Source organism: Bos indicus, chromosome 14 (genome assembly GCF_029378745.1).
Source record: "Bos indicus isolate NIAB-ARS_2022 breed Sahiwal x Tharparkar chromosome 14, NIAB-ARS_B.indTharparkar_mat_pri_1.0, whole genome shotgun sequence".
In the NCBI taxonomy this organism is placed as follows: domain Eukaryota; kingdom Metazoa; phylum Chordata; class Mammalia; order Artiodactyla; family Bovidae; genus Bos; species Bos indicus.
The window spans coordinates 73,389,176-73,402,441 of record NC_091773.1 but is presented as its reverse complement, the minus strand read 5'-3'; the positions used below and the strand labels follow the sequence as shown (position 1 = coordinate 73,402,441).

The 13,266-nt window shown below is 36.6% G+C and overlaps 1 protein-coding gene across 3 annotated transcripts in view; it reads left to right on the top strand.

The window, feature by feature from the left end:
- SLC26A7 (solute carrier family 26 member 7) overlaps positions 1-13,266 on the top strand; it is a 151,482-nt gene that overhangs the window by 93,168 nt on the left and 45,048 nt on the right. For all 3 annotated transcript variants that reach the window (XR_011570674.1, XM_019973813.2, XM_070802929.1), the window contains 2 exons: positions 954-1,049; positions 10,275-10,381. Coding sequence is in view for 2 of the 3 variants with exons in the window: in XM_019973813.2 (XP_019829372.2) it covers positions 954-1,049; positions 10,275-10,381 (203 nt within the window). In the remaining variant the exon portion in view is untranslated. The remainder of the gene's footprint in view (positions 1-953; positions 1,050-10,274; positions 10,382-13,266) is intronic.

Here is a 13,266-nt window from a genome sequence, read left to right as displayed (position 1 = left end):
TATTTAATTTTAAATTTTAACATTAATGAGAATCATTCCATTTTAAACATTTCTTTGAAGAACAGCCTCAATGATCCTAAATCTGAAAAGGTATGTGACATAAGTAATGGTTGTATAGAGGAGAGGTAGAAAGAGCCCACACTGATGGGTAAGGTATGGGAGAGTACCATGGCTGTTCTCATTTAATTAGATTTATTCTGTATTCAGTTGGAAGGTAGAACTAAGCAATCTCTGTTATAATAAATAGACTTTGGAAGAATTTTATAAAATTTAGACTCTTAGAAAATGCGTGCTGGGCAAGAGAGTAGGGAACAAAATATTTCTTGCCACCCTTGATACATCTTTATACAAAGTGACTCAGAACATTAGTATGGGTATCTGCCTTGCTTTTCACAAGCCTGGGGCACTACAGCAAGATACTGGTCCTCAGGGATCCAGAGAGAGTTCTTGTTCTAATTCTTCATTCATGTAATAAGAATAAATCATTTTCATGAGAGGATCTTCCAATAATCAAGTTTATTTCTCAAGAGACTTATAAATATATTCTGATGCAACCAGAGAATTTATACTCAAGATGATTAAAGAAATACATGGTATACTGAATGTTTGCAATAAATTGCAAACAAATGGCAATGAATAATTATTATAAAATTAAGAGGACATTCAGTCTTATCACATTCACCCTTATAATTCACTACTTTTCTTTTTATTTCCTCCTTTTTTTGAGAATGGAATAACATTTACCCTGTGACTTTTCTAGAATTGATATTATGTTCTTAAAGTACAATAATAAGTTAGTTCTAAACAAAATGAATATTACTTTAATCTTCTAAATGATGATAAATTTTCTCTAGTAAGTATTTAAAAAACAATGACATAAAATACCTTGATTCTTTTAAATTTAGATTAAAATATTTATCTTGCATCTTCATCAGCTTGTTTTTTATTTGTAGTGTGTTCTTGCGAGTATTATTGTTGTGGGACTAAAGGGAATGCTAATACAGTTTCGAGATTTAAAAAGATATTGGAATGTGGATAAAATTGACTGGGTAAGTAGAAGTTTGACCTAAAATTGCTCTCTTGGCTTAAACACATGTTACAAAATAAGCTTTAATAGTTTCATTTGCAGAAGATAGTTTTAGCCATTTGAGACTTACATTTTACAAACAGTTTTTACTTATTTACAAACTATAATTTTTTTCAAAGTCTTAAGACATAAAAATGTAAAATGTTTTTATAAGAACAGAAATGGAATTATATCAAGTTTTGATTGATGTGCTGTTTAAGAACTTTTTAAAAAATGTTATCACTTGAATGGTTTGTGAATTCCCAATTTCCATTATAAATTGATTATAGAAGTTAAGATCATCAAGAAACAGCTAGTAGAAATGTGACTATATATAACATATATGGAAAGCCAGCATTAATTTCCAAGAAACAGATGCTTCATTGACATAGGATAAACATATTAATAGTGACCATGTGCTGAGTTGCTTAGTCATGTCCAAGTCTTTACAGTCCCATGGACCATAGCTCCCTAGGCTCTTCTGTTCATGGGATTTCCCAGCCAAGAATACTAGAGTGGGTCGCCATTTCCTTCTCCAAATGGTGACCATATTCATTCTAAATACTTTGTTTAAAAAAAAAATGATTTGTTTTTTTAAATGAGTTACGTTGAGAAGAATGTTATGTTAATAATATATTGCTAGGAACAGACTTTTCTGGCAGCTCAGGTGGTAAAGAAGCTGCCTGCGATGTGAGAGACCAGAATTCGATCCCTGGGTTAGGAAGATCCCCTGGAGAAGGGAAAGGCAACCCACTCCAGTATTCTGGCCTGGAGATTTCCATGGGCAAAGGAGCCTGGTGGGCTACAGTCCATCATCGGGCTGCAAAGAGTCAGACACGACTGAGTGGCCAACAACATAACATAAAGGAACAGATTAAATTATACTATAAAATATGGATTCTACTAGCATCAGTTTTTATTATGCTTGTTTTAGAGAAATGTGTCAATGTGAGAACATTCGGTATTTTCTCCCTCACACAAATGGATGAACTATTTCATGAGTAGACTCTGCTTAGCTCTATTATGGCATTTATCATATGTACATATGTACATATTATTGTATGTATCATATGTATCATATCATATGCAATTATCTATGTACTCCTCCTTCAAGTTCTTTACTCTGAGAGACTTTGGAGGATTATTTATGCTGGTGCCTAATTTAATAATACTCCTTTTAAATCTCAATATTACTGAGCTTCTACCAAGGTACAATACTAGGTGTTATGTGGAAATGCAGAGATGAATAAAGAAGTACTTATCCTCTTCAGACACTAATATCTGTGCAGCAAGCAGACACAGACACAGTAACTGTTATGTGGGGCACGATACAACATAACGGAAGTGAAAGTAAGAACTTGGCACTGGAGAGGAGTGGAAGCTGAAACATTTAATTTTGACTGGGTTAATACAGAAGAGTTACAGCAGAGCCGAAATGTGAACTGAGACTTAAAGGAATAGTATTTTATAGGCCGTCCAAGAGGCCAAAATTAACCAGGCTGATGAAGGAACGGGACTTTTTTAAGGTGATATATATGAAGTGGCACATGGAAATAGAAAAACTGAGAGGATGCAAAGTTATTTAAGAAGCTATTGATAATCCCATGATAAAGGTCATAAGAAACTTATTAATCACATAAGGGGGAGGACATTATCATAATGGAAGGGGAGAGATGTCAAGGAAGTGTCAGAGGATGAGATGGCATCACTAACTCAAACTAACATGAGTTTGAGTAAACTCAGGGAGATAGTGAAGGATAGGGAAGCTTGGCATGCTGCCATCCATGGGGTCACGGAGTTGGACATGACTTAGCAAATGAAAAACTATTTATATGTATATATATATATATATATATATATATATATATATATGCAATGCTATATCATTCAGCTATAAAAAAGAACAAAACTGCGTCATTTGTAGAGATATGGATTGACCTAGAGACTGTCATAAGGAGTGAAATATGCAGAAAGAGAAAACCAAATATCATAGAATAATGTATATATGTGGAATGTAGAAAAATGGTGCAGATCAACTTATCTTCAGGGCAGGAACAGAGATGCAGAAGCAGAGACTGGACATGTGAACACAATGGGGCAGACGATGAGGTCGGATGGGTTGTGAGACTGACATAGATACCCTACTGTGTGTAAGGCGGAAAGCCAAGTGGGAACCTGCTGTGTAGCTCAGGGTGCTCAGCTCAGGGCACTGTGGTGATCTGGATGGGTGGGATGGAGATCCCAGAGGGTGGGGATATATGTAAAAGTTCAGTTTAGTTCAGTTCTGTCGCTCAGTCGTGTCCGACTCTGCGATCTCATGGACAGCAGCATGCCAGGCCTCCCTGTCCATCACCAACTCCCAGAGCTTACTCAAACTCATATCCATTGAGTCAGTGATGCCATCCAACCATCTCATCCTATGTCATCCCCTTCTCCTCCCACCTACAATCTTTCCCAGCATCAGGGTCTTTTCCAATGGGTCAGTTCTTCGCATCAGGTGGACAAAGTACTGGAGTTTCAGCTTCAGCATCAGTCCTTCCAATGAATATTCAGGACTGATTTCTTTTAGGATGGACTGGTTGGATCTCCTTGCAGTCCAAGGGACTCTCAAGAGTCTTCTCTAACACCACAGTTCAAAAGCATCAATTCTTCGGCACTCAGCTTTCTTTATAGTCCAACTCTCACATCCATACATGACTACTGGGAAAACCATAGCTGTGACTAGATGGAACTTTATTGGCAAAATAATGTATACTTACGGGCTGATTCAGTTTGTGATACAGCAGAAACTAACACAACATTGTAAACCAACTATACCCTAATAAATAAAAGAGAGCCTTATGCATCATTAGTAGTAAGCTACCTTAATTCTTTTTATAGCAATCCTAGAAAAGAGAATGCTATTGAAAATGACCAAAAATATTCACAGTTTTATTTGTAATATTATTACATTAAATGAGAAAATAGTGGAAAATTATGGCATACTTTTGAATCAAACACATCAACCAACAATTTGCAGATTTTAAATAGAGTGTTTTTGAGGATTGAATTAGCAGTTGGCAGCATCTCTATATAAAAGACTGCACTTTTTCACTTTGCCTTTCCATTAACTTCTGCCACAGGGAGTCTGGTGGAGTGTGGATTTGTTTCTGGACTTTGTGTGTGTGTGTGTGAACATATATTTTTATTTCTCTCAGGTAATTACCCTGTAGTGAAATGGGTCGGTTATGTGGTGTGTGTATATATGTATGTATGTGTGTATATATACATATATATATATATATATATGTATATATATATGCCTCCCTGTAGCTCAAATGGTAAAGAATCTGCCTATGATGCAGGAGACCAGGATTTGATCCCTGGGTCTGGAAGATCTGCAGGAGAAGGGAATGGCAATCCACTCCAGTATTCTTGCCTTGGGAGAATCCCATGGACATAGAAGCCTGGCGGGCTACAGTCCATGGAGTTGCAAAGAGTTGGACACGACTGAGTGACTAACACACACACACACACACACACACACACACATTTATATAATTTAATTTATAAAAATATGCACTGGGATGACCCAGAGGGATGGTATGGGGAGGGAGGAGGGAGGAGGGTTCAGGATGGGGAACACATGTATGCCTGTGGTGGATTCATTTCGATATATGGCAGAACCAATACAATATTGTAAAGTTTAAAAATAAAATAAAATTTAAAAAATATCTACAATTTATTTTTAATTGGAGGATCATTGCTTTAGAATGCTGTGTTGCTTTCTGCCATACAACAATGTGAATCAGCTATAAGGGTACATATGTCCCCTCTTTCTTGAACCTTCCTCCCACTCTCCAACCCATCCCACCACCCCTGGTTGTCACAGGGCACAAGTGTGAGCTTCCTGTGTTATACAGCAACTTCCCACTAGATATCTATTTTGCATATATTAATGTATATAATGTTTCAATGCTACTGTCTCAGTTCATCCCACCCTCTCCTTGACCCTCTCCTTCTCCTTGTGGACTCTTTGTCCCCAAGCCTCTTCTCTATGTCTGTATCTCTATTCATGCCCTGCAAATAGGCTAATAATTTATAGTTTTTTCAGATCCCATGTATATGCATTAATATCTGATATTTGTTTCTTTCTTTCTGACTTACTTCACTCTGTTTAACAGGCTGTAGGTTCATCCACCTCACTAGAGCTGACTCAGATTTGTTCCTTTTTATGGTTAAGTAATATTCCATTGTACTGAAACATCTTTATCCATTTATCTGTTGATGGACAGATTGTTTCCATGTCCTAGCTGTTGTAAATTCTGCTGCAATGACTACTGGGGTACATGAGCCATTTTGAATTATGGTTTTCTCAGGGTATATGCCCAGTAGTGGAATATCTGGGTCTTGTAATATTTTTATTCTTAGTTTGTAAAAAAATCTTCATAATGGTCTCCATAGTGGCCGTATCAATTTACTTTCCCACTAACAATGAAAGAAGTTTGCCTTTTTTCCACATCCTCTCCAACATTTATTTTTTGCAGATTTTTTTATGATGGCATTTTTAACTAGTGTAAGGTAATACCTCATTGTACTTTTGGTTTGCATTTCTCTAATAATGAGTGATGTTGAGCATTTTTTTTCCCTGTGTTTGCTGGCCAGCTGTATGTCTTTTTCAGAGAAATGTCTGTTTAGGTCTTCTGCCCATTTTTAGATTGGATTTTTGTTTCTCTGATATTGAGCTTGCTGCATGAGCTGCTTATATGTTTTGGAGATTAATCCTTTGTCAGCTATTTCATTTCCAACTATTTTCTCCAATTCTGAGGATTGTCTTTTCATCTTGTTTATGATTTCCTTTGCTGTGCAAAGGCTTTTGAGTTAAATTAGTCCCATTTGTTTGTGTTTATTTTTGTTTTCATTACTTTAGGAAGTGGTTCAAAGAGGATCTTGCTGTGATTTATGTCGAAGAGTGTTCTGCCTATGTTTTCCTCTAAGAGTTGTATAGATTTTTGGTCTTACATTTAGGTCTTTAATGTATTTTGAGTTTATTTTTGTGTACAGTATTAGGAAGTGTTCCAACTTCGTTGTTTTACATGTACTTACACTTGTCCAGTCAGAGAAGGCAATGGCAACCCACTCCAGTACTCTTGCCTGGAAAAGCCCATGGATGGAGGAGCCTGGTAGGCTGCAGTCCATGGGGTCGCTAAGAATTGGACACGACTGAGCGAATTCACTTTCACTTTCATGCATTGGAGAAGGAAATGGCAACCCACTCCAGTGTTCTTGCCTGGAGAATCCCAGGGACGGCGGGGCCTGGTGGGCTGCTGTCTATGTGGTCGCACAGAGTCGGACACGACTGAAGTGATTTAGCAGCAGCAGCAGCAGCAGTATTGTCCAGTATTCCCAGCATGACTTCTGGAAGAGGCTGTCATTTCTCCACTGGTCTATATTTCTGTTTTTGTGTCAGTATCTTCCTCTTTTATTTATTCATTTTCTCTGACAATGCAAGGGATTTTATTAGGAAGGGATGCCTGAGTGGAGAGCAGTAGGGTAAAGGAATCCAGGAGAACTGCTCTGCCACATGTCTCACAGTCTTAGGTTTTATGGTGATAGTATTACTTTCCAGGTTGTCTTTGGCCAATCATTCTGACTCCTTCCTGGTGTTTCCTGGTGGCACACGCATTGCTCAGCCAAGATGTATGACAGAGAGAAGGATTCTGAGAGGTGTTCGGACATGTGAGTACCATCTTGTCTTGATCACTATAGCTGTAGAGTACAGTCTAATGTCAGGAGAATTGATTCCTTTAGCTCCATTGTTCTTCCTCAAGATTGCTTTGGCTCTTTGGAGTCTTTCTATGTTTCCACAGAAATTGTAAATGTTATTGTTCTAGTGCTGTGAAAAATGTCAATGTTAATTTGGTAGAGTTTGCATTGAATCTAAATTACTTTGGTTAGTATAGTCATTTTCACAATATTTATTCTCCCAGTCTAAGAACATGGTATATCTCTCCATCCGTTTGTGTCATCTCTGATTTTTTTTTCACCAGTGTCTTAATTTTCTGCATACAGGTCTTTTGTCTCCTTAGATAGGTATATTCCTTGGTCTTTTATTTTATGTGTTGCAATAGTGAATGGAATTGATTCCTTAATTTTTCTTTCTGATTTATCATTGTTCGTATATAGGAATGCAAGGGATTTCTGTGTATTGATTTTGTATCCTGTGACTTTATTAAATTCATTGATAACCTCTAGTAATTTTCTGATAGGGTCTTTAGGGTTTGCTATGTATAGTACCATGTCATCTGTAAACAGTGAGAGTTTTACTTCTTTTTTCATCTAGATTCCTTTTATTTCTTTTTCTTCTCTGATTGCCATGGCTAGGACTTCCAAAGCTATATTGAAAAATAATGGTGACAGTGGGCACTCTTGACTTGTGCCTGATCTTAGAGAAAATGCTTTCAGCTTTTCACCATTGAGAATAATATTTGCTGTGGGTTTCTCATATATGGGCTTTATTAGGTTGACATAGGTTCCATCTATGCCCATTTTCTGAAGAACTGTTATCACAAATGGGTGCTGAATATTGTAAAAAGCTTCTTCTGCATCTGTCAGAATATCGTGTGATTTTTATGTTTCAATTTGTTAATATGGTGTGTAACATTGATTGATTTGCATGTATTGAAGTATCCATAGGATTAAACCCTAATTAATCATGGTGCATGATGTTTTTAATGTGTCATTGGATTCTGTTTGCTGGAATTTTGTTCAGAAATTTTTCATCTATGTTCATCTTTGATATTGACCTGTAATTTTCCTTTTTTGTGATGTCTTTTCCAGTTTTGGCATCAGGGTAATGGTGGCCTTCTAAAATGAGTTCATTAGTGTTCCTTCCTCTGCAATTTTTTGGAAGAATTTAAGAAGGAACAGCATTAACTCTTCTCTAAACGTTTGATAGAATTCACCTGTGAAGCCATGTGGCCCTGGGTTTTGTTTTTTGGGAGATGTCTTTTTTTATCACAATTTCGATTTCCATGCTTGAGATTGATACGTTTGTATTTCTGTTTATTCCTTGTTCAGTCTTAGAGATTGTAATTTTCTAAGAATTTGTCCATTTTTTTCCAGGTTGTCCATTTTATTGGCATATAGTTGCTCGTAGTAGTCTCTTATGATCCTTTGTATTTCTGTATTGCCTGTTGCAATCTCTCATTTTCATTTTTAATTTTGTTCATTTGAGTCTTCCTTCTTTTTATCTTGATGAGTCTGTCTAATGTGTTATGGATTTTGTTTTTCTTCTCAAAGAACCAGTTTTTAGTTTTATTGATCTTTGGCATTTTTTCTTTCATTTCTTTTTTATTTATTTCTCTTTTCATCTTTATGATTTATTTACTTCTACTTACTTTCTGTGTTTTTTGTTTGTTTTTTGTTCTTTTCCCAGTTGCATTAGGTTGTCTATTTGATATTTTTTCCTACTTCTTGAGATAGGATTGCATTGCTATATACTTCCCTCTTAGAACTTCCCAATAGGTTTTGGTTTTCAGTGTCATTCGTCTATAGATATTTAAGAAATCTTTTTAGTAACCTTTTGGCTATTAAGAAGTATATTGTTTAAATCTCCATGTGTATGTTTTTTTACAGTTTCTTTCCTATTATTAATATCAACTGTTATAGCATTGTGGTCAGAGAAGATACCTGTTACAATTTCAATTTTCTTAAATTTAGTAAAGCTTGATATGTGACCCAAGATGTGGCCTATCCTGAGAATGTTCCATGTGCACTTGAGAAGAAAGTGTATTCTTCTGCATTGGATGGAATGCTCTGAAGATATCCATCAGGTTCATCTGATCTAATGTGTAATTTTCAGCTTGTGTTTCCTTATTAATTTTCTGCCCGGATGATCTGTCCATTGGTGGAAAATCCCCTACTATTATTGTGTTACTATTGATTTCCCTTTTATGTCTGTTAATGTTTGCCTTATGTATTGAGGTGCTCCTATGTTGGGTGCGTGAATATTTACAATTGTTCTATTTTCTTCTTGGATTGATAGCTTGATTGTTATGTATCATCCTTCCTTACCTCTTGTATTGTTTTTTATTTTAAGGTCTATTTGTCTGATATGCAAATTGCTACTCTGGCTTTCTTTTGATTTCCATTTGCCTGGAATACCATTTTCTATGCTCTTACTTTCAATCTGTATGTGCCCATAGGTCTGAAGTGGGTCTCTTATAGAGAGCATCTATAGGGGTCTTGTTTCTGTATTCATTCAGCCAGTCTGTGTTTTTTGGTTGAGGCATTTAATCCATTTACATTTAAAGTAATTATTGGTATATATGTTTCTTTGGGCGTGTTCTTAATTGTTTTGAGTTTATTTTTGTAGGTCTTTTCCTTCTCTTGTGTTTCCTGCCTTTAGAAGTCCCTTTAGCATTTGTTGTGTAGCTGATTTGGTGGTGTTGAATCCTGTTGACTTTTGCTTGTCTGTAAAACTTTAGGTTTCTGCCTCAAATCTGAATGCAATCCTTGCTAGGTAGAGAAATCTTGATTGTAAGTTTTTTCCTTTCGTAACTTTAGGTCTAATCCTGCCACTACTTTCTGGCCTACAGAGTTTCTGCTGAGAGATCAGCTATTAACCTTATATGATTTCTCTTTATTTTACCTGTTGCTTTTCCCCTTGATGCTTTTAGTATTTTTTTTCTTTGGGTATAATTTCTGTTAGTTTGATTAATAAGTGTCTCGATGTGTTTCTCCTTGAGTTTATCTTTATGTGAAACTCTCTGTGCTTCTTAAACTTGTTTGGCCATTTCCTTTCCCATGTTGGAGAAGTTTTCAACTATAATTGCTACAGAATTCTTTCTCAGGCCCTTTCTTTCTCTCTTCTTCTTCTGTCCTTGTTCAGTCACTAAGTTGTATCCAACTCTTTGTGACCCCGTGGACTTCTGCTCACCAGGATTCCCTGTCCTTGTTTTGTGTGGATCTGTGTATTCTTTTCCTGGTCCTGGTTAGGGACTCCTGCCAGTACTCAGCTCGTGTTCTGCGAGATCTTCTACATCTGAAGATGTATTCCTGATACATTTGTGGAGAGAGATGTACTCCACATCCACGTAGTCCTCTATTCTCGCTGAGAGATTTCATCACAGGAATGTTGTAGAACAAGACTGTGAGGAACTTAGCAATCGGGAGAAAGATGAGCATACCAAAGGATGCATGTATCCTGTCTCCTGTTCTCTTTCAGGGCATATGGGTCAGCACATACATATTCACAATATGTTTTGCTGCCAATGTTGGGCTGCTGTTTGGTGTTGTGTGTACCACAGCTATCGTGATTGGTCGCTTCCCAAGGTAAGATATTATTTAAATGCTGTATATTCTGACACAGCAGCAAATATATGGTGTTGTCAGGTACTTTTATTTCTGTGGAATAGATAGTATTATAATCTCATGTTTTTAGATTTAGAGCTAGAAAGAGAATATTTTTATCTACATGTGATATATAACAATGTTGGTCTTAATGGAGAAGAAATGGCCTTAATGGAGGAGAAGTATTTTGTTATAGCTATAAAATAGAATATATAAAATCTATTAAAGTGAATAAATTAGCATCATTGCCATATACTGCATTAGAGTTACTTTTTTTTTTTATTAAGGGAATGTTTATAGTATCTAATGAGACACAAACCATATAGCAATGTAATCATTTGAAAAGTTAAATAACCTCAATAAATTTAACTTTTCCGAAGTTGTATTAATTTACCTACTTTTTCTACATAGCTTATTAAAAAGTACATTCTTTTTGTTTTTTACTAAACATCTATAAAGCCCTTCCATATTTTGATTATTTTTCTGTTTTCTCAATGTTCACCATTTGATAAAGCTTCTACTCACATCTCATCCTTCTTTTGAAATTCTTTGTAAAATAATATATTCTTAAAAATTAAAGTTTTATCTCTATAGATTCAATCTTTATAGAGTCTATCAGTTCAGATCAGTTCAGTCACTCAGTGACGTCTGACTCTTTGCAGCCCCATGGAATCCAGCATGCCAGGTCTCCCTGTCCATCACCATCTCTCGGAGTTTACTCAAATGCATGTCCATTGAGTCAGTGATGCCATCCAAACATCTCATCCTCTCTTGTCCCCTTTTTCTCTTCCTTCAATCTTTCCCAGCATCAGGGTCTTTTCAAATGAGTCAGTTCTTTGCATCAGGTGGACAAAATATTGGAGTTTCAGCTTCAGCATTAGTCTTTCCAAAGAATATTCAGGACTGATTTCCTTTAGGATGGACTGGTTGGATCTCCTTGCAGTCCAAGGGACTCTCAAGAGTCTTCTCCAACACCACAGTGCAAAAGCATCAATTCTTCAGCACTCAGCTTTCTTTATGGTCCAACTCTCACATCTACACATGACTACTGGAAAAACCATAGCTTTGACTAGATGGACCTTTGTCAGAAAAGTAATGTCTCTGCTTTTTAATATGCTGTCTAGGTTGGTCATAACTTTTCTTCCAAGGAGTAAGCATCTTTTAATTTCATGGCTGTAGTCACCATCTACAGTGATTTTGGAGCCCAATAAAAGAAAGTCTTTTATGGTTTCCATTGTTTCCCCATCTATTTGCCATGAAGTGATGGGACCAGGTGCCATGATCTTAGTTTTTTGAATGTTGAGTTTTAAGTCAACTTTTTCACTCTCCTCTTTCACTTCATCAAGAGGCTCTTTAGTTCCTCTTCACTTTCTGCCATAATGGTGGTGTTATCTGTATATCTGAGATTATTGATGTTTCTCCTGGCAATCTTGATTCCAGCTTTTGCTTCATCCAGCCCGACATTTCACATGACGTACTCTGCATATAAGTTAAATAAGCAGGATGACAATATGCAGCCTTGGTGTACTCCTTTCCCAATTTGGAGCCAGTCCTTTGTTCCATGTCCAGTTCTAACTGTTGCTTCTTGACCTGCATACAAGACGGATGAGTCATAGTGAAGAGTTCTGACAAAATGTGGTCCACTGGAGAAGAGAATGGCAAACCACTTCCATATTCTTGCCTTGAGAACCCCATGAACAGTATGAAAAGGCAAAAAGATATGACAGTGAAAGATGAACTCTCCAGGTCAGTAGATGCCTAATATGCTACTGGAAAAGAGTGGAGAAATAACTCCAAAAAGAATGAAGAGACGAAGCCAAAGTGAAAACAATGCCCGATTGTGGATGTGACTGGTGATGGAAGTAAAGTCTGATGCTGTAAAGAGCAATGTAGCATAGGAACCTGGAATGTATGTCCATGAATCAAGGCAAATTGGAAGTGGTCAAACAAGAGAAGGCAAAAGTGAACATTGACATTTTAGGAATCTGTGAACTAAAATGGACTGAAATGGGCGATTTTAATTCAGATGACCATTATATCTACTACTGCTGGGAAGAATCCCTTAGGAGAAATGGAGTAGCCCTCATAGTCAACAAAAGAGTCTGAAATTCAGTACTTGGGTGCAATCTCAAAAATTACAGAATGATCTCTGTTTGTTTCCAAGGCAAACCATTGAATATCATAGTAATCCAAGTCTATGCCCCAACAACCAGTGCCGAAGAAGCTGAAGTTGAACAGTTCTATGAAGATGTAGGAGACCTAATACCAAAAGAGATGTCCTTTCATCATAAGGGACTGGAATGCAAAAGTAGGAAGTCAAGAAACACCTGGAGTAACAGGCAAGTTTGGCTTTGGAGTACAAAATGAAGCAGGGCAAAGGCTAACAGAGTTTTGCCAAGAGAATGCATTGGTCATAGCAAACACCCTCTTCTAACAACACAAGAGATGATTCTACACATGGATATCACCAGATGGGCAATACCAAAATCAGATTGATTATATTCTTTGCAGCTGAAGATGGAGAAGCTCTATACTGTCAGCAAAAACAAGACTGGGAGCTGACTGTGGCTCAGATCATGAACTCCTTATAGAGTCTCTCTCTACCCCCCCCATATATATATATATATACATATATATATATATATATATATATATATATATGCACATTGTTATCTGATCCTATCTTGTTATTGATTCCCTTTTTACTTCCTGTATTTTACATAAGATTTCTGAAAAACCATATGCTTCCTAGCCTTTTCCCTTATTCCTCACTCTTTTTTGTCAATTTACCTCCTATGCCTTAAAGATATGATAGCTGGGAGTCCAGGTGAGATAAATTACATTTTAAAAATCTCAGTTTAGATGTC